The following is a 24540-nucleotide window of genomic DNA, read 5'->3' on the forward strand; positions in this document are numbered from 1 at the left end:
GCCTAACCCTGATGGCAACCCAGATGTCGTCTCTTTGACTTCCCCAATCCAAGTAAACGAGTCTACTCGCTGTTGCTTCCGCTTCCTAACTAAAGTGTTGCCAGGTAAGCCATTAAACATTATCCATCACCCTGACATCAGGTATTTTAGAAATGTTTCCAACAACGTAACATTCATATTTGCTTACACTATTTAGTAAAATTATAAAAAAATCATAACATTCGGCCATCCGACTTCGTGCATGACTCCGGCGCACGAAACTCAGCTGTACCTAGTATTATATGATCTGTGGCTGTACTAAAGGTCGAAAAGAAAATAACTGAAAAAGCTCCTTTAGATACACTTATGAAACATTTCTTATCACCAGAAATAAATTGTACCTACACCATAAAATTCATCTGAAACTGAAATCCTTTTTCAATCTGTTAAGAGTTGTAAACAATAACGTTAAATATGTAAACTTTATTTTAAATCTATATAGTTGAGATCCCATCTATCATGGCGTTAAAGAAGACAGAAGCGGATATATTGAACCAAAACATCCTAAAATTGGACTTGTCAAAATGGACCTTGAGGCCAATTCAAAGTTACATTGTGACATCAAAATGATAATCAGGCCAATTAAAACGTACACTGACATCAGAATGACATCAAAATATTCCAAATGATGTAATTTAGTAATTGTGCATTTTACTCTTATACTTGTGAGTTGGGCTCCTGAAAATACAAGATTGTGGAAAGAGGTGTCTTTGTGTACAGGTCTTTTTTGTCAGAGGTGGAAGTAATCCTCAATGGATACTGCGGCCCGGTATCCGGCAGCATGAGCTGCGCAGGAGATTTTTCTTCCAGCCGCCTAAGGCCAGGGTTTGTTATTTGAATATGGAATTAGGTCAGTTATCTAACGAACAACGAACAGCTGCAATCTTCACTTCCGGGGACCAAGTCAAGATGACAATGCTAAAGGAAAGTCAAAGTGTATCGGGATGACAGATGCTATAGTTAGTGTCATCCTCGATGACGCGCAGATTTGTTAAATCTAACCTTTAATAACAAGACAATATGAGTCAAGGCACGCGTCTTCGTGAATGACACGATCTATACGAAAAGTCACGTGATTATTTTCATACATTAATTAAATTTCGATTGGCGATTTCTATCAACGATGTGTACTTGGCTAGACCCCAGATGTCAATGTTTTCTATGGGACAGCAATTGCTTTATTAAGTAGAAAAAAACTTTTTTTTTATAAAAAGCATGTATATTTCTTAATTAGAAGTTAAATACCTTTTATAAATTATAAGCATGTATAAGGTTCACAGTTAAAACTATTGTTGAGACTAGAAAATTTCAGTTATAAGATTTTAGATGTATACCTACTGTAATAACCAAAAATGCAGCTTGTGTTTAAAAAATAGTCTTAGTTACTTAAACTCGGCTTTAATACTTTTTTTTTCTGCCTATTAGTCGTTCTAACCAACTAAGCTGCAAAATCTGCAACTCTGCCGCACTGCATGGAGCTGATTTGATAAATTGACGATGCAGTCGGTAGGTTTCCAAAGGTCCTCGATGGAAGATCATAAACATATCGAGTTTAGGTTTATTAGAAAGGTCTCGAGAAGAAGAGAAGAAGAATGTGTATCGAGAAGAACTCGATACACATGCATTGCATATGAGAAGTACAGTCAGCAATAAAATTGAGTGTCACAGAAACATTTTTTGACAGTAACTTGTTAAACGAAATTTCTTTGGGCCACCCCACACTAGCGTCTTTTGGGTCTTTGAGCGTCAGCGTCTCGTCAGCGTTGTGAAAAATGGCGTCGCTGTGCAGTTGCTCCAATGTTGCGTCCAGTAGCAGCCATGGAGTTGACTAGACGCCAACGCTCGGGAGACGCTGAAAGAGCGAAATGCAGATGCGAAATTTCGATTTTCTATTTTCGCAGTGGGTCCTCAGATCCAGGCGTAGCGTTTTTGCGGCCTTCCGGTCAGACTTTAGATAGGTGATTTTCAAATATCATAAGTGTTGAGTAGTCTTGCGTGTGTAGCGGGCGCGCTTTTTGAAAATACCACGTAGGTCTGGTACACTGGTATCAGCATCAAGGAGTATATAACTGAAAATAAATAAACAGTTATTATTTTACACTGAAGGCTCCCAGGTTTTAAAGTACAGTCAGCCAAGAAAGTGATTCACCACTTTCTTGGCTGACTGTACTCGTTATGTTGTTAGGGGCGAACTTATTCGTTACAGTTACTTGGCGAAAGTTCGATATGAGCGCTCAACTCATAGATGGTGGATTTTCTGACAAGAGTTCGTAATCCCTCAATGGGTTCGTGAAAAAAACTGATAGCCGAGAGTTGAGTGGAGCACGCCATGAGGAATTATTCCCACCATTTACCACCAAATATTTTTTTTTCATCTGTCCCCAGTGGTAACAACTAACAAAAATAATTTTACTATTTTTATATTATATACGAATATATTGTTGTCTGAGTACCCACATCACAAGCCATTTTGAGCTTACTGTGGAACTTAGTCAATCTGTGTAAGAATGTCCTTTAATATTTATTTATTTATTAGTTATCACCAACTCGCTTTGTGGGTTTTTTCTCAGTCGTTAGAGACCTGGGTCTCCCGCCACTCTAGCCCGATGAACCCGAGGCAACCAAACCCGCTCAGCACTACCACGGCAATACCGTATCTCAGGTAGGCCATCACGTACCCATTGTTGTATGAAATAAAGTATATTATTGTATAAAAGATTAGACTTACCACAAACCCCAAGTGGGATCAAAGTGTACATCATGAGCTGGGTCTCGCCCCACTCTAGCCCAATGAACCCGAGGCACCCGAGCACGCTCAGCACCACCACGGCAACGCCGTATCTCAGGTAGGCCATCACGTAGCCCTTGTTGCCCTGAAACAGAAACAACCGATATTACAAAGCAGCGTAATATGTCATTATTTTACGGTTTTTATCAGCAATTTTACCCGATGTTGCTATATAACCTATCACATAAAAGATCCGTATTAACCAACCAACTATTAAACCAAACCATTAGAGATACCTATTAGTATTGAAGACTTCCCACGATTTCTTCCGAATTCCATTATTATATCCTGATTTGATGATAATTAGGGATGGAGTTTGCTGACTGCAAACATCAGTTCCTAAGGAATATTTTAATTTATCCTTTTCAAAGTCTATTTTTCAAGGTTAAACGCAAAATATTGCAATCGGGAAAACGATAAGATAGATCAACTTACTCTGCGAATTCCCACAACCAGCACGACAGCGAACGTGAGCGCTAAGGCACTGCCCACACAGCAGCCCACAGCGATGCCCGTGAACAGATACACCAGCACCATGTCGTTAGGGCCCCGGGATTCTCCGTCGAACCAGGTGTATAGAATGAAGATTAGGAAGGCCAGGCTACCGAGGGACGCTGCGACGCATATAACCTGGAATCACCAAGGAGAAAGTTAATTTGATGGCTTTTTATGGGGCCATACTCTGAGGCGTGAAACTCTATTTAAATTAATTAGTTTTATAATATTAAATTCCGATATATTTTTTTAAGCTAATCAGCAAAAACGATAAAAATAGTTTCAGATTGGCCGTAAGGGTATTAGCAGACCAATTGATCGATGGCATCGATCGACGTCGAGTCGTCGACATGGAATAGTCGACGTCGATAGATTGATTTGTCTAGGTAGAAGCTATCGATCGACGTCGACTGTTCCATGTCCAATGTTCCGCAGTTTTTGGCCGAAACCGAACCTTCGGCCGAAACATGATTATATTATTATGTTGAAACCGAAACTTTGGTCGGACCCTATATTTAACACTTACGGCATTTATGATGGCGAATACGAAGCATCCTTTTACCACTGGCCCCCCGCAGCTCACGGAGGATGCAGAAGAAGGCTGCCTGAAAGCATATATTTTATTTATTTATTATATGCCAACAAAAGGACCAGAAAGATAACAGAATGGTCCCAATAGCAAAGATAATTGATTGTAATAGACAGGTAAAGTCTATGTAAAAACGTGCCCCTTAGTTTGACTTCCAAAACAGATGCAAACTCCGATTTGTGCGATTTATACCGACAATACCGACATGTCTAAGGCTTTTGATTATGTTTGCCTTGATCGAGCCTTACACAGGCAACTCGTTTAATCTTATATCATCTTATTTAAAAGATAGGATACAATATATACTGAGATATCCAGAATGTACAATTCAACTAAGCACCAATGTAAGTATACTTTTGAAGAACACTGTATACAGCATAGGGTTCCTGAGGTAAGTGTACTTGGTCCGTTATTGTTTTTAGTCTAAATTAATGATTTGCCGAAGAATGTCAATTATCCAATTGTTTTATTTGGGGACGATAGTACATCCGTTACCTATAAAATGTAATGATTTAAGACATCATGAACGTGACATAAATACAGAATTAAATAATATAATACCAAGTCAATTACGAAGGCACATCAATAGAGAACGTAGCTATTACCAATTTCTTGGATTATCAATAGATTATCAGTTAACTTGGAAAAATCATAAGTACCTGAACAAATCGGCTTACGCTCTTAATAAACTGACAAAAATCGCCAATCGTAATACCTAGAGTTCTAGTAGCATACCATGGACTAGTAGTATCAAATATTAGATATGGAATCATTTTTTGGGGCAACTTTGTAAATTGCGAGGCCACTTTTATAGCTTAAAAGAGATGTATAAGAGCTATCTGCGGTATATATGTAAGAGATAGTTGTATTCCCTCATTCAAATCGTTAAAACTTCTCTTACACTGCCTTTATTCGTAGACGGAATCCAGATTTGTTTACATATGCATAAAGATACGTAAGCTACCATTTCGCTCTCAATATGAGAGACAGTTGTACATTCAGCCTATGAAATTGGCATTAATGCGAAATACTTTCTTTGGATTGGCGCCAAGAATATTTATCAACATACCGATACATATGAGAAATCTCCCAGTTTAACGATTTTAGAAGCAGTTGGCTATATACTCGTATTTAATCGAAAAATGTCTTAGTCAATTTGTGTAATAATGTCCTATAATATTTATTTATTTTATTTATTTATAAATATTGCTGTTGTTTCTTTTCTTTATTGGATAAATATTTGTTATTTATGTATGTCTATGTATGTTTCAAGTTAGACGTAAATTTAAGTATGTTTGGGTTCGTGAAAAAAACTGCTCTTAAGCGATAAGACCGCCTGTTGTTGCCTTAATCAAATTGTCTTTGTTTGACTCTAAACATTTATTGTAAACAATATGAGGTGTGCTATAAAGATATTGTATATGTATTGTTTGTTACCGCTGTAGAACAGCAATAAAGGCTTATTTTATTTTATTTACTAATTTATGATAACATTAAAATCACGAAAACGAATAATCTCACAGAAAACATCGACATTATGACACAATCAGCTTATTTGTTGGTACTTAGAATTCTCACTAAATGTTGTTTTGTACGAGTATTACCAACATATTCAGTATGGCCACAGATCATATAAGTATGGCTTAGAGTTTAAGAGCCCGGTAAGCTCTGCTGCATACAAACGGAGTTTCGTTCTAATTTTAAAACTACGTGTTGGATTGTAATGAAACTTTACACATACAATATATTTAGGGGTGAAATGAAAAAAAAATTATTGCTCCACCTTATAAAACAAACGAAATAGAACAAAAATAAGTTTTGTATGAATATCTTAAATTCACTGTATTTTTTGACTATGGTATTTGAGCCTACATAAACTAATTACAGGCCTAGATATACCTTATCCTATTGTAAGTACAAAGTTTCAGAGCAATCTAGCTAGTCGTTTTAAAATGAGAGCGTAACTACGTTTGTATGGAGAACGAGCTAGCTGGGGATCCTTAAGAATTACACGAACCTAGAACTAAGCCGCCGTCATAAAATAGAAGTTAAGCTATCATTTTAAAAAGACATTAAAAAATAACATGACATTCGACTTGAACATTCAAATAACCCAATTATATATCCAGATCCAGTATAAGTTTTCCTTGCCGGAAAGTGTAAAACAAAGGAATTGATCGAACGGAAGGTTTACCCGCAAAACTTCTATTCGCTCCATTTTCTTTGTATGATAATGTTTTAGCAACGAAAACTGTTTCCAGATATAGATATGTATATGTTACGTAAATGTTAATGCCAAGTTTCATGTAACTTAAGCATGTCGTTCTAAAATAAGAGCGTAACTTTGATTGTATGCAGTGTTGGCCAAACGTTAATTGCAATTGAATATTAACCATTACAAATTGAACCATAAACCGTAACGTAACCGATCGTAACCGATTTACGGTTCAATTTATAATAATTAATGGTTACTACAGCACTAATTGTATTGGAGCGGTTTTTTGACTATGGGTTCGTTTAACTCGAAATAAGCATTCTGTATAAAACAGATTCTTATGATGTGGCCAAACAAAATCAACAACAGTATACTCTTACTCATTTATAGACAAAATATTAGTTTTACATTTAAATTATTTCCTTGATATGGCGAAATAAAGTTAAAAACAAATGAATTAATTAGAAAGTAATGATTTAAAAATAAACGTCATAAAACAGGACGCCGTTATTTTGTGGTCTTCATTAGGAGTTTCACTTCACTAAATGTCGCTCTCATCCCAAATAAGTGTGCCATCAGCATTTGAACCTGAATTTTTCCAGATGTTATAAGTTTGTTAAATGGTCAGTCAGCTGTATCGTCATTGATATTTACAAAGTTGCAACAAATGACATGTGATTTAATATTATTGCCGGCAAAGTAGAAACAACGAATTCAATTGATCAATCAGATGCCGTAATGTATCGCAAATCGCATGCAATTATCGGTTACGTTTATAGAGGCCGTAAATATTATGTTACATTTCTCCTTGCACTAACTCCGCCTTCTTATATGCAATAAAGTAAATAAATACTTGAAATGACTCGAATCTCGAAGTCAAAGCCTAATTTCATGGTGAGTCTCACGGCCTGTATAGTAAACACCCCTTATAATGGGCGTGGCACCAATATTGAGGCCTATTCCATATTTCCTGAAAAATAAATATTTAACATCATTTTTGCACTCTTGCACCGATTTACTATACAAAAGCTACTTAAGTTTGCGTTTTATTGTTTTCTTATAAAAAACATATTATGTTGTAATTTGTTAATCATGGTGAAACCAAGTATACTATCATCAAATAAACACATCGAAAACATAAAAGACGAATAGGAAATTCAACTTTTAACCCATTCAGCGCTAATCACGACACGTTTTCCGCTACATACCGGGAAATCCATATTATGGGATACGATGTAGTGCTACGCTCGTTGCTCAGCGGTGAATGTGTTAACACGCAAAGCAACATAAAATTTACAGGTATCAAGGAATATCAAAAATACTCCAAATTTTGTCGTATACGTCTCATTATTGGAGGTTCTATAGAAAAGAGAACTGATCCTAATTTATTTAAATTAGTTGAGTTCAATACCTAGTAGCGTGTTTTGGCATACTCGGTTAATATGTAGTATTAAAATACAAACATAATCTTTTTCTGTTATCGCAAACCTCTGTGAGGTCATGTTTTTGTTGAGCTTTCTTATGAACTTGTGCGAATTAAAAATAAACGTTTCACGCACCGCTGCTTAAAAACTAGTTCATGTAAAAAAACTTTGAAATACCCAATTAATATATAAAATACTTACTTAGATTCCATCGTTAACACTTAAAATATTGATTTTACTATTCGTAAATAACTAGTAAAAAACAGTTGAAACGATACACGTCCAATAGCAGTAAGAAAAACAGCTCAAGTGGCAATCTCACCTTGTTGCCACTAAAATATTCGCAAACATCATTTGGTCGAGTATTGGCGCGTAAAAGACAGCGCTATTATTGTTGTGTCTCTCTCTTTCACACGATTTCACCGTCTGGCGCCAAATGACATCATCAAGTCTGTCTGGTTCTGAGGGCCGCCCGTGAACATTGAAGTTCGCAAATTGCGGGCATCGTTCTCTTTTACTCCAATTAAGACGTATTTAGAGTGACAGGGAAATATGCACGCATTTTGCGAACTTCGGTGTTCGCGGTAGGCCTTCTGGTTCAGAGTACTTTGTTACCTTGTCGTAAGAGTAATTGGAACACCCGTTTGAATTTGGGATGTATTGCGTAGGAATACGGTTCATAATTGGATTGCTGGCTGTTACGTTCGTTATTCATCTGTTGTTCTTCGGACCTTGGACCTTAAAAGGGTGCAGACTGGGAAATACTTCCTTCGTAACGGTTTGTAGAATAAGTTCACAGGATTTCCTTCTTGCTCAGTATTCTTAGAACATGACCGATACTTCAATAGCCGCTCCTATACAATTGAAGCTACGCCACAGAATAAGTAATAGTATTATCAGCTACGCTCCCATTAAAAAACGACAAGCGTACGGAGCCCTCGGTGGGCGAGTCCGACTCGTAATTGTCCGGTTTTATTGTTTTGCACCTGTGAGTATCAGTTGGACACCAAGCTTTAAATGGGGAGGCATGGCAACCCTTGCAAAATTCTGAGCATTGACGGACACAATTTGTCTAATGACGGGGACACTGGGACACCAAACGGGGACACCTGGACACGAAACGGGGACACCGGGACACCAAACGGGGACACCTGAACACCAAACGGGGACATGTCCCCTACTAGTCCCTAAAGGGATAGAAAAGATATATGAAAAGTTATTTTTCGTAGCGGCTCAACTGACAATATCACATCATCATAGTCTTCTTCATACGCTACATTAGGTTTGCCATGAGTGTAGGGACAGCGACCGGGACTGTGTTTTTTTTTGTATTTGTTTGCAAATTTTGCACCTGTGAGTATCACTTGGACGCCAAGTTTTAAACGGGGACGTATGGCCAGGCAACCCTTGCAAAATTCTGAGCATTGAAGGGGACAATTAGCTTAATGACGGGGACACCGGGACACTAAACGGGGACATGTCCCGGTGTACGGGGACGTATGGTAACTCTACGCTACATGCATACACGCAGGCCAGAAGTTAAAGCTCTTGTATTCATAACTTTCCATCCCATCTGTTTATAACCGGTAAACCCCCGATTATTGGCAAGTAAAAGTTTTACGGCTCCACGAAACCCGCTCCAGTACAATCGAAGTTATATACGCTCTCATTTTAACACGACATACCTATCAAGCTACCTACTTAAATTACCTATAAACTTGGCATGACAATTTACGTAATGTATTGTTATTATTATCGATGTCTTGTACTAGTTTTCATTGATTAAAAAAACCTGATTTTAAGGGGTTCCGTATCCAAAGGGTAAAACAGGACCCTATTACTAAGACTCCGCTGTCCATCCAGATTTAAAGGGTGTCTATGGGCACCGGTAGTCGCTTACCATCAGGCAATTCGTCTGCTCCTTTGCCTCCTATATCATAAACGAAATTAATCAGTGAAATAAAATTCTTTGTATAGTAAAAAAGTATATTTCTTTATCAAATATAAAATACATTTTCTAAATTATTAGTTTGTACATAGAGGTATAACTTAAAACTATAATTAAGATTAGAAAACTTCCTAACATAAGTATTATAAGCACATATGCAGCGTGCGTTTAAAAAAGTTGTCTTCATTATTAGTCCGGATTTTGGTACTTCGAAATTACAGTTACTCCATCCAACTGAGCTACCAAAGCCTTCTCTCTGCCGTGAGAGTCTCACGGCAGAGAGAAGGCTTCGGTAGCTTACACTCCAAATTCAAAATTATGGCAGTTACAATTATTACGCCTGGTGGGACAGAACAATACAGTCACGACGATGTTCATAATTATACCCTCGCGTAATAGTACATTATTAAAGCCTCCTAAGCCAGTCATCGAAATGACAAATCCGCTCCAAAATTGCCACTGAAATTTGAACCTATAGTGCAAGGAATACGGTTGATTTTATTTTGTTTAAAATTTAACGAAATAAAACAAATGAAACTCTGTTCCAATTGAATATGATTTAAATTTCATCGAACTGACTAAGTCCTACAGGTAGAACCTTGGGGCTTACAAGGATAGAGGCCGGGAAACGAAAGGGTTGCACGGCCTAGCGTAGAGAGATCGGATTGGAATACGCAGGTGGCAACCCCGATTCTCGCCGAGATTTGTATAGTGCTTTTCTCAAATGTATGAAATTCCTTTACATATCATCTTCAGTCATCGCACCGGATACGTAGTATTTCCGGATCTAATTTGAAGCTTAATGCCAACTAACTAACTGCTTTGGCTCAGCGATCCAAAAAGAATCTTGGCCTCCGAAACGAGAGAACGCCACCTGTCCCGATCCAGCGCGGTTTCCTGCCATGAATTGGCATTCAGCCGACGCAGGTCCGCCTCCACGATATCACACCAGCGGTACCTGGGGCGCCCGATCGGTCGACGGCCGGTTGGTCGCCCCAAGTACGCTTCCTTGACTACGCGATCCTCCCCCATTCTGAGTAGCTTCTGAAGCTTAATGCCAATATTTCAAATTTGCAAAAATGCTGTTTTCCATTGCTACTAAATCGCTACAGTCGCGTTCCAGCCGCGATTCATCATTGGTACAGATCATCAACTAGATCAGGGGTCACCAAATGGCGGACCGCGGTCCGAATCTGGACCGCCGACCTGTTTTGCGCTGTACATTACATTCGCTTATTTAATTTAATAATTTCCAGTAGAAACCAACCGCGATGTTCATTTTATTTCAAAAACTTATAAAATAAAATGAACATTTAGCGTCGGTCACGAAAAACTACCTAAAAGTCAGATTTTTTTTATATACTATGTCGGTGGTAGTGGTGGAATTTCTTAGCATTTTTGACAAATGTGCAATACAAAAAACATACACAAAAAATACAAAACAAACAACAACAAAAAACACAAAAATATGCGTTGGACGCTGCCAGCGTTAGCCCAGTTGAGTGGACGCTAGATCGGAGGCGACCAGGGGGAGTACAGTCAGAGTTAAGGCACCGTGAGTTCAGTTCAAAGCTCGCTAAGCACTGAGCGGACAGCCGTGCGTGCCCGGGATCGCTATCTATCAATGTATATACATATAATCACGCCTCTTTCCCGGAGGGGTAGGCAGAAGCCATGGATTTCCATCTATCGATGCCATTGCATTGTTGTTGTTGCTGTACTGGGGTGCCCAGAGGTGTAAAGGGCCTTCACATGGTCGCGCCACGCCTTCCTATCTTCAGTGACCCTTCTGGTGTCGCTCCAGCTCAACCCGACCGCTCGTAGCTCACTTATTACGGACCGTTACCAAGTGTGTGTGTTATACTGTCATTACATTGTTATTTATTAATATTTTTTTACAAAAAAGTAATCGACGATTTCGTTCTAAAATTGGGCATTTTTAGAAGAAATTTTTATATTTTTTGCAATAATTTTAAAAGTGCAGTTTGACCTCTATTTGCCGACTTCGGTGTTCACGGTAGGTCCTCAGATACAGGTGAAGCGTATTTGCGGCCTTCAGGTCAAACTTCAGATGAGAGGTCTTCAAATATCATAGCTGTTGATCAGTCTCGCGTGTGTGGCGGGCGCGCTTTTTGAAAAAACCACGTAGGTCTGGTACACGGGGATAAGCATCAAGGAGTATACAACTGAAAATAAACAAACAAAAATAATTTTATTGTATGAAGGTTTTGAGGTAGCAACTTTTGCTTGTAATGTCGTTTGAGCGTTCAATGGGTCTACAAAAAACTGGTACTGGTGTTGTATGCCTAACTCGTTCTCGTCTTTACTGTAGACATCGTAAAGTTAAGAAAATTAAAAACTAGTTTTTACGCTGCACCCTTACAGGCGGGATATTTTTTTTCTGTACTTAAAGACCAGTGTTGGCCGCACGTTATTTAGAATTGACCATTAACCATTACAAATTGAACCGTAAATGTAACCGTCCACACTGCTTCAGACTTAGATCAAAAAAACGTGAAATACAGTGTGTATTTTTGATATAAGTAACGCAAATTTTTATAAAGTATTTAATTATTTTTAACCTTAAACTAACTTACCGCAAACCCCGAGCGGGATCAAAGTGTACATCATGAGCTGGGTCTCGCCCCACTCCAGCCCGATGAACCCGAGGCACCCGAGCACGCTCAGCACCACCACGGCAACGCCGTATCTCAGGTAGGCCATCACGTAGCCCTTGTTGCCCTGAAAGAGAAACAACCGACATTACAAAGCAGCCTAATATGTCATAACTTTACTTTTATGGTATGGTATGTTCACAAAAAGGAACTGATTTTCAAACGACCAGTACTCAAAGCATTATATATATATATATATATATATACACCGTGTTTTTTTTGATTTGCGTTAATTTCGAGGGTGCATTCCTGAGCTTAAATTAAGTAACTTTCTCAAAGACACCGATATTCTAATTAACTCTATTTCGGAGATAATCAATCATATTTTTTTATATTATAAGGCCCTTACGATAGTATATACGTGCCTTAGGGCCTGTTTACTTATTGATTAGTGTTAAGTGCGAGTTCATACATTTGCTACTAACGTACGTACTATCTCGGACGATCGATGTTAGAAATGACATTGATATATCACAGTTTTCAATTGTTTGGTTGAGTTAAATGTAATGCCCGTGTTACAACAACGCCATATGCAACATTTAGCTACTTTTTATAAAAATAAAAATAGTAAAAAAAACAAAAAAAAATTTTTTTTTTTAAATTAACTATGCCATTTAGTTTCCTTAAACGTACTTACCGAAACCCCGAAGTTAACGCAATTCAATAAAAACACGGTGTATATATATATATATATATATATATATATATATATACAGGGTGATTCATGAGACGTGAGCAGGACTAAGCCTACACAAGCAGTAAATGTTAATGAACCGTTCATCATCATATTTAAGTAAAACAATCTCGTTTTATTTCTGTTATTTAACTTTTTGGGAAGGACAAATTTGATAATCTACAATCATGGACACCCTACAACTTTTAATTAAGAAAGATAAAACCTCTTTAACCGTTATGACGGCAGTTTGATTATGAAGAAAACAAAATGTCACACTTGAGTGAGATACGATTTTTCAAAAGTAACCAGACTCCGATGACATTCAATTTGTCACTTGTTATGGATAAAACAAAGAGGGTGACGATACATGGCGTAAATAAATTAAAACATTTTTTTTTGAAAAGAACGTGAATCTCACAAATACTGGTACGAAACAGTTGCTTATAACTTACTGAATGCTCAAGCTTGATCCTGCTCACGTCTTCTGAATCACCCTGTATATATTTATTATTATTATTATAGACAACATAATGGTCCACATAATTGTTAGTTTTGAACTTAATCTACATGTTAGTTCACTAACGCTAATAATAAATTAATAAAAGTGATTTAGTCCTCTGGCTCATTTTGCACATAAGAGGACAATCAAACTTATTAGCTATCATGCTTAAAATGCTGTTGCCACTCCCGCGCACCCTGTCAAGCAGTGAGGCAGTTTTCTTGCGCCAGACGTGGAAGACGCGCTGCAGAAGCACGGGAGTCTCAATTATAGAGGAGCCCATTAGTATTGAAGAGTTTCCACGATTTTGTTAGGATTCCATCATTAAATCCTGATTTGATGACAATTAGAGATGGAGTTTGCTGATTGCAAACATATCAGTTCATAAGGTAGTCGGAAGCCTGTTATTTTTCAAGGTTAAACGCAAAATATTGAATCGGGAAAGCGTTAAGATAAATCAACTTACTCTGCGAATTCCCACAACCAGCACGATAGCGAACGTGAGCGCTATGGCGCTGCCCACACAGCAGCCCACAGCGATGCCCGTGAACAGATACACCAGCACCATGTCGCTAGAGCTTCGGGATTCTCCGTCGAACCAGGTATATAGGGCTAAAATCAGGTACGCCAGGCTACCGAGGGACGCTGCGAGGCATATAACCTGGAATCACCAAGAAGAAAGTTGATTTGTCGGTTTTTTATGTGGCCTTACTCTGGGGCGTGAACGTGGGCTGGGAAGTGAAATACCTAGATTTAGGTCAATTTGTTTCATAAAATTAAATCCTAATATAAAATAATCTACATGAATTTATTATTACGATCGTCAACTATTTTTAAATAATACATCATTATACTGTCCTGGCCGGTTTCGACCACGCACGGCAACTGTTATAGTACTGGTTAATGAGAACGTTCGTGAGAGAGGTGGCTGACATAACCGATTTTAGCAGCAAATGTACGGCCACATTCACTGCAGGTCAGCATCCCTACGACAAAATTGTAATTGATGACCGCAGGTGGTGGGGCCTTAAAATCTTCACATGTCGTATCGAGTTCTACTCGCCTCTGCTCTTCGAAGGCTTGCACTATAGTCCTAACTGTATGCCTCCGCTTCAGCTGATTTTGTGCCAAAGTCTCCCAGTGCTATGGTTCAATGTCACATCTCCGAATATAGCGCTTCAGCACATTCGGAGATGTGATTTTTGATAGGCTTCAATGCCGCTGAAATTAGCAAGGCGTAGAACTTTTGTGTTCATGACACGATCCGACCACGAGATATTCTTTATGTCACGCATGCATTTCAGGTGAAACCTATCTAATGCGCTTCAACGCTTCAACTGTTGTTTACTCTGAGAGTACGTCTGAATGTCTGTCAAGTTAGATCAGTTTGACAGCACTGGCTTCCCTCGATTGCGGCTGACCCCAATGTGCGGATGTGCTTGCGGTAGAGGCACCAAGTTTCAGAGGCATACAAGAGATACAGGGCAGGACTATTGCCACATGGAGACCTATACATATGTCAATACAAATAAAAATCATCATCTAATATCACTCACTATAGGGCCACTGGCGCATTCCAGGGTTAGCCAATTAACTCGGAGAAAACCGTTTATACAGTACAGTTTAACCTTGGTTAATTGACTAACCCTGGAACGCGCAAGTGCTAATATTGTGTAAATTAAATAAGATGCCTTCTTAAAGCTGCGTACTCAAAAGCGTACCAGTTTTCTACTTTTAAACTGTATAAAATCTCGAATCAACTCATTGTAAGAAAACCATACATCCTAAAAGCGAACTTTCAACCGAAATTTATGCCGAAACAGTAAAAATACAGTTTCGGATTGGGCTTAAGGGTGTTACCACACTAATGGATCGACGTCCACTGTTCCATGTAGACGTCGATTGATGCCATCAATGCGATTGCTCTGGTACGGTAGTGGTCGAACACCCTAAGGTTCCGCAGTTTTTTGACCGAAACCAAACCTTTGCCCGAAACATGATTTTATGTCGAAACCGAAACTGTGGTCGGACACTATATATAACACTTACGGCATTTATGATGGCGAAAACGAAACATCCTTTTTCCACCGGCGCCCCGCAGCACACGGAGGATGAACAGGAAGGCTGCCTGAAAGCATATATTTTATATAATTATAATATGCCAAAAATTGGACTAGGAAGATAACAGAATGGTACCCAATAGCAAAAAGAATCCAATAGGTTGTGAAAGGATCCAGGGGAGCCATTGGAAATGCCGGGAAGATGACCTCGGAAACGTGGCCGGCCCAGGATGGATTAGACTCGCAAAAGATAGGGAGAAATGAAAGAGGTATTTGTCGAAAGACAAGATGTTGCTACAAAACCCAATCGACGGAAAATAAAAATTAATATTTTTACCAATGTAAAATAGTCATGTCCACGGCCAAAATCAACAATAACATTTTTTTAGGGTTCCGTACCTCCAAAGGAAAAAACGGAACCCTTATAGGATCACTCGTGTGTCTGTCTATATGTCTGTCTGTCCGTCTGTCATAGCCTGTTTGCTCCGAAACTACTGAACCAATTAGGTTGAAAATGTTGAAATTTGGTGCACATATGTAAGTCTGTGACCCAATGACGGACATGTAACGTAAGCAATTGAATTATAAACATAGGGACATTTTTGGGAGGTAAATGAGAAAATTAAAAAACAAAGTTTTGCAAACTAAATCATGTTATTCATATTGAATGACCTGGGCTCATTGTGAGAAATTATTTGCAATTTTAAAATAAACAATTTAGAAGTTATTCAAGAAATTAGGCAAAAATTACCATTCCTCCCCTCTTTATCTTCCGGGTGTAATAAGTTTTTTAAACGGTCAGTCAGCTGTGTCGTCAGTACAATACAATATTATTATTTATTAATAAATTCCACAAACGGTGCAGCAAATGATAATATTTACTCGTATATGATTGCCGGCAAAGTAGGAACAACGAATTCAATTGATTAATCAAATGCTGCAATGTATCGCAAATCCCATTGGAATCACCTGTGATTATCGGTGTCGTTTATATTAGAGACCGTAAATATTTTGTTACTTTTCTCCTTGCACTAAGTCCGCCTTATTATATGCAATTCGGTCGTGTTTTTAATTAATTATCTATTCGCACATGTATCGTACAACGTTTTACAGTACATATGACCCTTAAAATTTTCGACATAGTTACATAATGTGCTAATTTACGCACTAGTGCGGAAAAGTAGCACCATGTGTATACAATACACATGGTGCTACTTTTCCGCACTAGTGCGTAAACTACTACGTACTATTACAATAGTACATTACAAAAAATAAGAAATTCGAAACGAGTGGCGAATTACCTATTCGCACATATATCGTACAACGTTTTACAGTACATATTAGACATGTGTAAGTAATGCGCGTAACATCACAAATGAGATATCACTCAAACGCGTAATGTTGCATTAGGCTAGGTTCAGATGACAAGCGCTCAAGTCATCTGAACCTAGCCTTACGCATCACTCCGAGAAACCAAGCATTACTTCAAACATCACTCGAGCACATGACTGGCCGAAGCGCGCGTAAACTCGTAAAGCATCAATATAGATTGACGCGCCGGTAGTCGGTACGAAAGGTCCGTTCAAGTACAATCCGCGTAATGTATAATGAGCAATGAGACGTGATGGTGTGATGTGTGATGTTTGTTTGCCATGCTATCATTACTTTGCTATCCCGCTCGCACCCGCACTCACTGCTCGCTCGCTCTCATTCCGCAATGCTTTCGGAACACTTCGGATCGGTCCGCTCGGCCGGTCGGTAGCAGTCGCATTTGAGTTATTGCAAATTTCATTAAATTGATACGATAACGGATTTTTGCACCTGCAATCGATTTAAAACTGTAATGCGTTACCATAGAGCTTACAATGTTTTTAGTATTTTACCTATAAGGATGCGGCTAAATGATAATTCGCTTGCGAGTTTGAATTTGACGAACAAAAACGTATTTACTGTTTATTATTGTTGTGAAATGTTTGGTTTGGTTGACTTTCGCGGCAAACTAAATTAAGCACGAGTGAAGTTACTTATTTATCTTTAATTTAATACTGTAAACACTAGTGTTTACAGTACATTCTCGTATCAGTATCATATCATAATTTTATTGATATACCCAAATAAAAATACTACCTAGTGACTCTCGATGGCGTTATCTCATTAATTAACAGATATTTTCTTTTATTTTTTATCTATGATGCATATTTTACGACTATAAAAATAAAAACATTAACAAAAACGATCTATCACATGGCGGTGACAAAACGCAATGCGGAATAGATCGACGCGCCGATATGATACGCCCTAGAGTCCTAACACTCGCTGCGTAATGTAGTTAGTACTGTGATGACTGTGATGAGTGTGATGTTGCCATCACGCGCGCGCCCGCGCGCTGTATTCGTTCGGGTAAATGTTTCGTTTCGAGTGATAAGTGATGTGATATCTCAGTGTAACATTACGTTTTCGAAAAAGTGATGTGATATAGCATTACTTTTTGAAGCACTGTTTCGCGCATGTCTAGTACATATGGCCCTTTAAATGTTCGACACAGTAACGTAATATCCTAATTTTCGCACTAGTGCGGTAAAGTAGCACCATATGTACTGTAAATAATCTTAAAATGAGTCGAGCTTTGATATAACCTCGCGGCTTGTATAGTAAACACCCCTATGATGGGCGTGGCACCAATATTGAGACCTATGCCACAATTCCTGTAAAATAAGTAAGTATTTAACATCATTTTTTGCACAGTTGCACCGATTTACCATAAACAAGAGTCATAGAGCTGCTAAGTTTGACTATTAATTAAAAAAAAACATATTTAGTTGTAATATGTTAAAACCAATTGTACTATAATAAAAAAAAACAAGTCGAAAACATAAAAGATGAATAGGACATTCAACTTTTAACGCGCAAAGCGACATAAGCATAACATTCATAGGTGTCAAAAAATACTCCAAATTTTATCGTATAAGTCTCATAATTGTTATCATTCTATAGATAACTGATTCTAATTTATTTAAATTAGTCGAGATCAATCTAATGTATTGTGAAATTCTGATCCATGTTTCGGCAGAACGGTTAATAGTCTTAAAATATAAACATTTATAAACTTTGTTCCTGATAACACAAACCTCCGAGAGGAGTGAGAGGCCACGTTTTTGTGGAACTTTCTTATGAACTTGTGCGAATTAAAAATAAATAACCTTGCACGCACCGTTGCTTAAACACAATTAGTCCATATAAAAAAACGTTGAAATACCTAATTAATATATAAAACACTTACTTTGATTCCATCGTTAACACTTCAAATATCGATTTTACTATTCGTAAATAACTAGTAAAAAACAGTTAAAACTCAACACGTCCAATAGCAGTAAGTAAAACAGCTCAACTGGCACGTGTGACCTTGTTCCAACTAAAATATTCGCAAACATTATTCGGTCGAGTATTACGGCGCGTAAGAGACAGCGCTATTATTGTTGTGTCTTTCTCTTTCATTCGATTTCGGCGTGTGGACCCAAATGACATCAAGTGTCTGGTTCAGGGGAGATACTTGTTCAGAGTTCAGAGTGCTTTATGTGTTAAATTGTTTTGTTGTAACTGCTATTGGAAAATCCGTTTGATTTTGGAATGTATTGCATGGGAATACGGTGCATAATTGAATGAGATATCCAACGACTGTTACGTTTGTTATTCGTTTGTTGTTCTTCGGACCTTGGACCTTAAAAGGCTGCAAACTGGGAATTACTTGCTTAGTAACGGTTTGTACAATAAGTTCTCACGTTTTCCTAAATAACCAGGAGATACTTACTTACTTACTTACTTACTCCGTTGGCTCAGCGACCCAAAATGAGACTTGACCTCCGACACAAGACAGCGCCACTTTTCTCGGTCCTGTGCGACTTCTCGCCAATTGTCGACTCAAAGCTCGCGCAGATCCGCCTCCACCATGTCGCTCCAGCGATACCTAAGGGCGTCCGATAGGACGTCCTCCTGCTAGGCGACCCAGGTACGCTCTTTTTACGTTCCGATCTTCGTCCATTCTCTCAAGGTGGCCCAACCAACGGAGTCTGTGGTCAAATGGTCAAAAATTGTTACAATCTGGTACCCCTTATACCGGCCCTTTAGGGGCTGAGCAACTCAGTTGAGTATTCTACACCATTTTATACTATATTAGTATATTAATACCTGGGTTATTTTCTGTAAAGCTTCAATTTTAATATTTTTAATAGGAGAATAAATGTTTTTTTCGTGATTTTGGGTTTGGTCCCATAATAAAGTTATTCTTCCGTCACAATAAGCTAAACTGGAGCTTAAAGTATAGTAGATTGTTAACCAAGGGATGAAATGTGGATGTACGTCTTCTTACTATGCAAGGGAAACTTTTTGCAATAACTCAAAAACAGCTAAATTGATCATGTCCGATATAGTTTTCATGTAATGTCTTTCTTAAGCTCTACTTCTACGATTTTTTTCATATTTTTTTGACCTATGGTTCAAAAGTTAGAAGGAGGGGGGGGGGCGACACATTTTTTTTTCTTTCGGAGCCATTACCTCCGAATATATCCACTTTATCAAAAAATGTTTGTATAAGACCCCTATTAGTTTTTAAAGACCTTTCCAACGATATCCCACACTGTAGGGTTGAAGCAAAAAAAAAAATTTAGGTTCACCCCACTGTACGAGTAGGGGAGGTACCCTAAAAAAAAAGCTTTCTAGCACTAACGACTACGGAGCAAAGCCTCGGACAGACAGATAGACAGACAGACGGACATGGCGAAACTATAAGGGTTCCTAGTTGACTACGGAACCCTAAAAAAGATTTATCAATTTTTTTACTCAAAACCAGAGCCTTTGAGCGGTCGTCGATACCTTATTTGAATTACTCCAATATATGTGAGTTTCCAAATTTATCGCTCGTTTTTAAGTATTGTCATATATTTATTAACATTTTGTTTTCAGTTCTCCATTCGTTGTTCCTGGTACTAGTCCACCAGACGCACAAGAATCTCAAAGAGAGGGAGTCCTTCGATCCCGTCCACCTACAGGAATTAAGCGGCACAAAACAAGGGCTTCACGTATAGACATACAGTATACCAGGGTGGCTACCACGAACATCTGCGACCCTGTCGTCCGATTGGTGAACGAGATACACACGTAAGTGTAATAAATAGAGATGAAAGAAAGTCGTCCAATGTTGAATTTTCGCGGGAGCCGAGCCGTTCAGGCTGGCCACTCGACGGGTGATCCTGTGTTAGCAAGAGATCTATGACATGTATGATGTGTGTGTATGATGAGATGTACTAATTATACATAAATTAGAAGATGTAATGAGTTAATGAACACTAGTCCCCTTTTACACTATTTTATAAGTTAAATGTAACTAACAACTACTTACATGGATTTATATCCGAAATAAAATGATTTTATTTTTATTTTTTATTTTGTTTTCCCTTAGGAATTGCAGTATCTACTTATATTTAAGATAGACAACAAGATTTACAAATGTTTCTTAATTTATAATTATCAATCTTACCTACTCTTTTACTAATTTTAGTTTAGGGATGATAATGTAAAAAAAACTTAAAGTTTTGGAGGAAAATGGACGTGGTATGGACACATAGACGGACAGACGTAATTAGACCAATGTATAAAGGTGAACTTATAAGGGATTCCATCCAGGTAACCTGCATTGTATAGTATGTGCGGAAAGAGCTTTGGAATGCCTCGGGCCCCATACATTCCACAAAATTCTTCTCTTTCTGAACAGACTAGAGTCTGTTCCTACTCAATTCAGACTTAAGGATATCTGTACCAACTTAATGTTAGTTCCAAAGATATCCTTGATTCTAAATTGATTAGGTATTGTAGTGCATAGAAAAATTGTATACATAAAAACATTTTGGCTGTTTGGTAGGTATAGGTACTATGAATGTGTTGGGATTGTGGAAAAAATTACACGCGGGTAAAATTAAATTATCTATATTAAAATAATACAAGAACTGATGTACAATATTAACACGTAAGCTCTAGGGAGCGATATGAAATCGAATTTGACCTGTGAAATTAGGTACCTACAAGAAAAATAAATGCTATAAAACAATACATTTGGTAAAAAACACAAATGATAAGGTACGGAACCCTAGGAACATTACAAAACAAAAATGAAGAAAAGCTTAAAATAAATTATAAACATACAATTTTACATTTACATTATATTACTTAAAAGTTACAATTCACTCAAGTTCAGTTTTGGTGCAGTATTACACGCTAAGACTACAAGCAACCAAATTTTAATTTACACAACATGGCCTACACTAAAAAACAGAACAGGGTAAATTATGCATTATCCCGTTACGGGCAAGACTGAAAAATCCTTATCGCCAATGTAGTCCTAAAACAAGAAAAAGATACAAAAAGATGGTGTTACACTGTTTTATTTTTTAAATCGATACTCTACCCCTGTTGGGTAGCCAACTTGATTAGACCCAAGATCTCCTGTTTACTAACGAAACCCTGTGCGATCTACCAATTATATACTTCTTGAAACCTTTAATGAAACTGGTCTACGTATTTATATTTTTTGCCCTGCCACGATCGACTGGACTAACAGTCGCAATCGACCGGTCGATCGCGATCGATCTGTTGGCCACCCCTGCTCTATAACTTCACTTCATCCACACTTTTACATCACACTCACCACGTGATCTAGGTTCCGACATAATACAGCTATACGCTTCACTCTTTCGAGCAAAGCACTAGTGCTTTGCTCGAAAGAGTGAAGCGTATAGCTGAGTCGGCACCCTTTTGTTGTTGCTGCAATGCACACATTGTAACTACTACTATTCCACTATTCCTATTTGCTTTATAAGATTCTGTATTTTGTTTTAATTGATTGTGTGCTTTGTTAATTGTGTTTGCCTATGTGTTTTTAAATTGTGTGTGTTTGCAGCGAAATAAATAAACGCTTTATCTATCTATCTATCTATAAAGGGATAAATGCCTAACTAAACACATTTATAATTTGTTACCTACCTGATAATAACCGAACCGAAGTTCGCAAATTGCGAGCATCTTTTCCTATCACCATAATTACGCCATGATTGGAGTAAATGAGAACGATCCGGCATTTGCGTTCCGTGTTCGCGGTAGGCCCCCCTGAACACAGACTCGTCTACCTGGGGGCCTACCGCGAAAATCGAAGTTCGTCAATTGCGGGCATTTTTCTCTGTCACTCTAATTACGTCTTAGTGAGAGTAAAAGAGAAAGATCCCCGCAATTGGCGAATTTCAGTTTTCGCGGTGATCTAGTTCTATACTTGCCGTAAAACAAAGTGGCGAGTCAGGTCATAATGCCATCTCTTTCGCTGTTGGTTGGTCTCAGTGTAAGTAAGGGTAAAGGTGATCTCAGTCGCCAGTTAGTTTTGTGGCAAGTATAGTGATATTATACCTACAAGGTAGTGGTTGTACCTCTATAATAGGTAAGTTCAATGATATTATAACTATACAAGATGTAACAAATATAGCATACCCTAACATAACAAGCGATTTTTTTTTCTGTTTCACTTTTTAACATGTAAATGCTTTTGTTGATGAAAATACAAAAATCACTACAATATATGCCTTTCACATTTGAAGAGTTCCCTCAATTCCTCATGGATCCTATCATCAGAAATAAGTTTTGACAAAAACGGAACCAATCTGTAATACATATAAATACAATCAAAAAATGATTTTCAAAATCGGTTCAGAAATGACGGAGTCATGAAATAAAAAACATTAAAAAAAACATACAGAGAACCTCCTCCTTTCGAAATCTTGAAGTCGATTAAAAATGGATGACTTTTATTTTTCCTTATAAAATAATTCAGCAAGCAATGTTACCACTACTTTGACTTAATTAAAACCGTCGTATTTAATGACGCGTCGTCACAACTGTCACAAGTGACCATGATGTACGAAATACATTGCCGCTCGAAAAATTTCCTAAAATTACCTGAGCTCTAAAATTAATTACAAATAATAAACATCAAATTATAAAGATGTCCGTAAAACTATAAACTATTTATTTAATTTTATTGCACAATACATGAAGGCACAAATGGCGGACTATGCTTAAACTATGCTTCCTAAAAAGTACCTGTGCTTTAGGGTAAACACCTCCTGCCCTGAAATTTAGTAGCAACTTGCAGGAGATGTTTTGATCCCACCTTTACAACGAATTGTGCTAGGTTCACAGTTTCCGATTCAGAAGACAGTGTTATAAGTCTTTTGCTAATACAAGTACCGAGTATATAGGCTTGCTTAAGTCGGTTCAGCGAGGAGAGATAATTCCATATAGAATTATCACTCCAGTGTCAATTTAAAGTTTGGTTCTTGACTTCTGTCTACGATGAATATTCGTGGTGACGTTGCAGTCATTGGGCAACTATGTCCGCTTAATATGTGCAGGGTGGTAGGCATTTATGAGCTCTACTGCCATAATTATCATGATACCAACACATAATACGTGCATCCGAATTACCCCTGGAGCGGGATCGAGATCTTTGTCTTGATTTCGAACGAGAGCGTGACCTGCCCCTGCGTCGATTACTTAACCCAACCGACCAAGCTTTAAATTGTTGCTGTAAGTCGGCAATTTCACGTTGTAATAATTTAATTGAATCTTCCGCTGTCGCAATGGCAGACGTCGGAGCTGTGTTGTCCGCAATTACATCCGCGATGTAAGCAAGCTTGTCCAGGCTCTGATCTAATTGTGTAGCCATGGCCAGGATCATCTGTATGTGTCGCGGCAACCGCTCCATCCACAGCGTACGAAGCACTGTATCTGGCACCGCAGAACCAGCAAGAATTTTGAGATGCAGCAAAAATTGAGAGGGCTTGCGGTCACCCATGTATTTCTTCTCTTGCGTTGAATTTAACCTTTTAATGATCGCAGTTTTAAGCACGTCATACTTATTATCTTCTGGCGGGTTGACCAGTATATCTCGCACTTCTATGGCTTCATTTGGTGCCAACGAACTCCCCACACAGTTGTATTTATAAGTGTCATCGACGACGCCGGCAGTGCTGAACATTGCCTCTACCAATGAGAACCACAGGGCAGGGTCACAAGGAATGAACACGGGCAAATGAA

General features: G+C 38.1%; 3 protein-coding genes across 3 annotated transcripts in view; 1 reads left to right on the top strand and 2 right to left on the bottom strand.

The window, feature by feature from the left end:
- Positions 1-21358, top strand: part of LOC133525415 (uncharacterized) — a 37631-nt gene extending 16273 nt beyond the window's left edge. Inside the window, exon 6 of the mRNA XM_061861660.1 lies at positions 20368-21358. Coding sequence (XP_061717644.1) covers positions 20368-20489 — 122 coding nt within the window. The 3' untranslated portion in view covers positions 20490-21358. The remainder of the gene's footprint in view (positions 1-20367) is intronic.
- Positions 1287-7897, bottom strand: LOC133525417 (uncharacterized). Its single transcript, XM_061861664.1, has 5 exons — positions 7752-7897; positions 3849-3927; positions 3263-3457; positions 2768-2912; positions 1287-2108 (listed from the first exon to the last, which is right to left on the bottom strand). Exons 1-5 carry the CDS (start codon positions 7760-7762, stop codon positions 2005-2007), a joined length of 534 nt encoding a protein of 177 aa, XP_061717648.1. The 5' UTR covers positions 7763-7897; the 3' UTR covers positions 1287-2004.
- On the bottom strand, positions 9516-18840 carry LOC133525416 (uncharacterized). The gene is made up of 5 exons (XM_061861663.1): positions 18689-18840; positions 15398-15476; positions 13815-14009; positions 12096-12240; positions 9516-11684 (listed from the first exon to the last, which is right to left on the bottom strand). Exons 1-5 carry the CDS (start codon positions 18697-18699, stop codon positions 11581-11583), a joined length of 534 nt encoding a protein of 177 aa, XP_061717647.1. The 5' UTR covers positions 18700-18840; the 3' UTR covers positions 9516-11580.
- Positions 21359-24540: the final 3182 nt, after the last annotated feature.

Source organism: Cydia pomonella, chromosome 15 (genome assembly GCF_033807575.1).
Source record: "Cydia pomonella isolate Wapato2018A chromosome 15, ilCydPomo1, whole genome shotgun sequence".
In the NCBI taxonomy this organism is placed as follows: Eukaryota; Metazoa; Arthropoda; class Insecta; order Lepidoptera; family Tortricidae; genus Cydia; species Cydia pomonella.

Coding starts and splice junctions, on each gene's coding strand:
- LOC133525417 (XM_061861664.1), bottom strand. Junction 3,458..3,848: donor TATTCGCCATCATAAATGCC/GTAAGTGTTAAA, acceptor TGGTGATTCCAG/GTTATATGCGTCGCAGCGTC. Junction 2,913..3,262: donor TGGTTGTGGGAATTCGCAGA/GTAAGTTGATCT, acceptor TTTCTGTTTCAG/GGCAACAAGGGCTACGTGAT.
- LOC133525416 (XM_061861663.1), bottom strand. Junction 12,241..13,814: donor TGGTTGTGGGAATTCGCAGA/GTAAGTTGATTT, acceptor TTTCTCTTTCAG/GGCAACAAGGGCTACGTGAT. Junction 11,685..12,095: donor GATCCCGCTCGGGGTTTGCG/GTAAGTTAGTTT, acceptor GTTTATTTTCAG/TTGTATACTCCTTGATGCTT.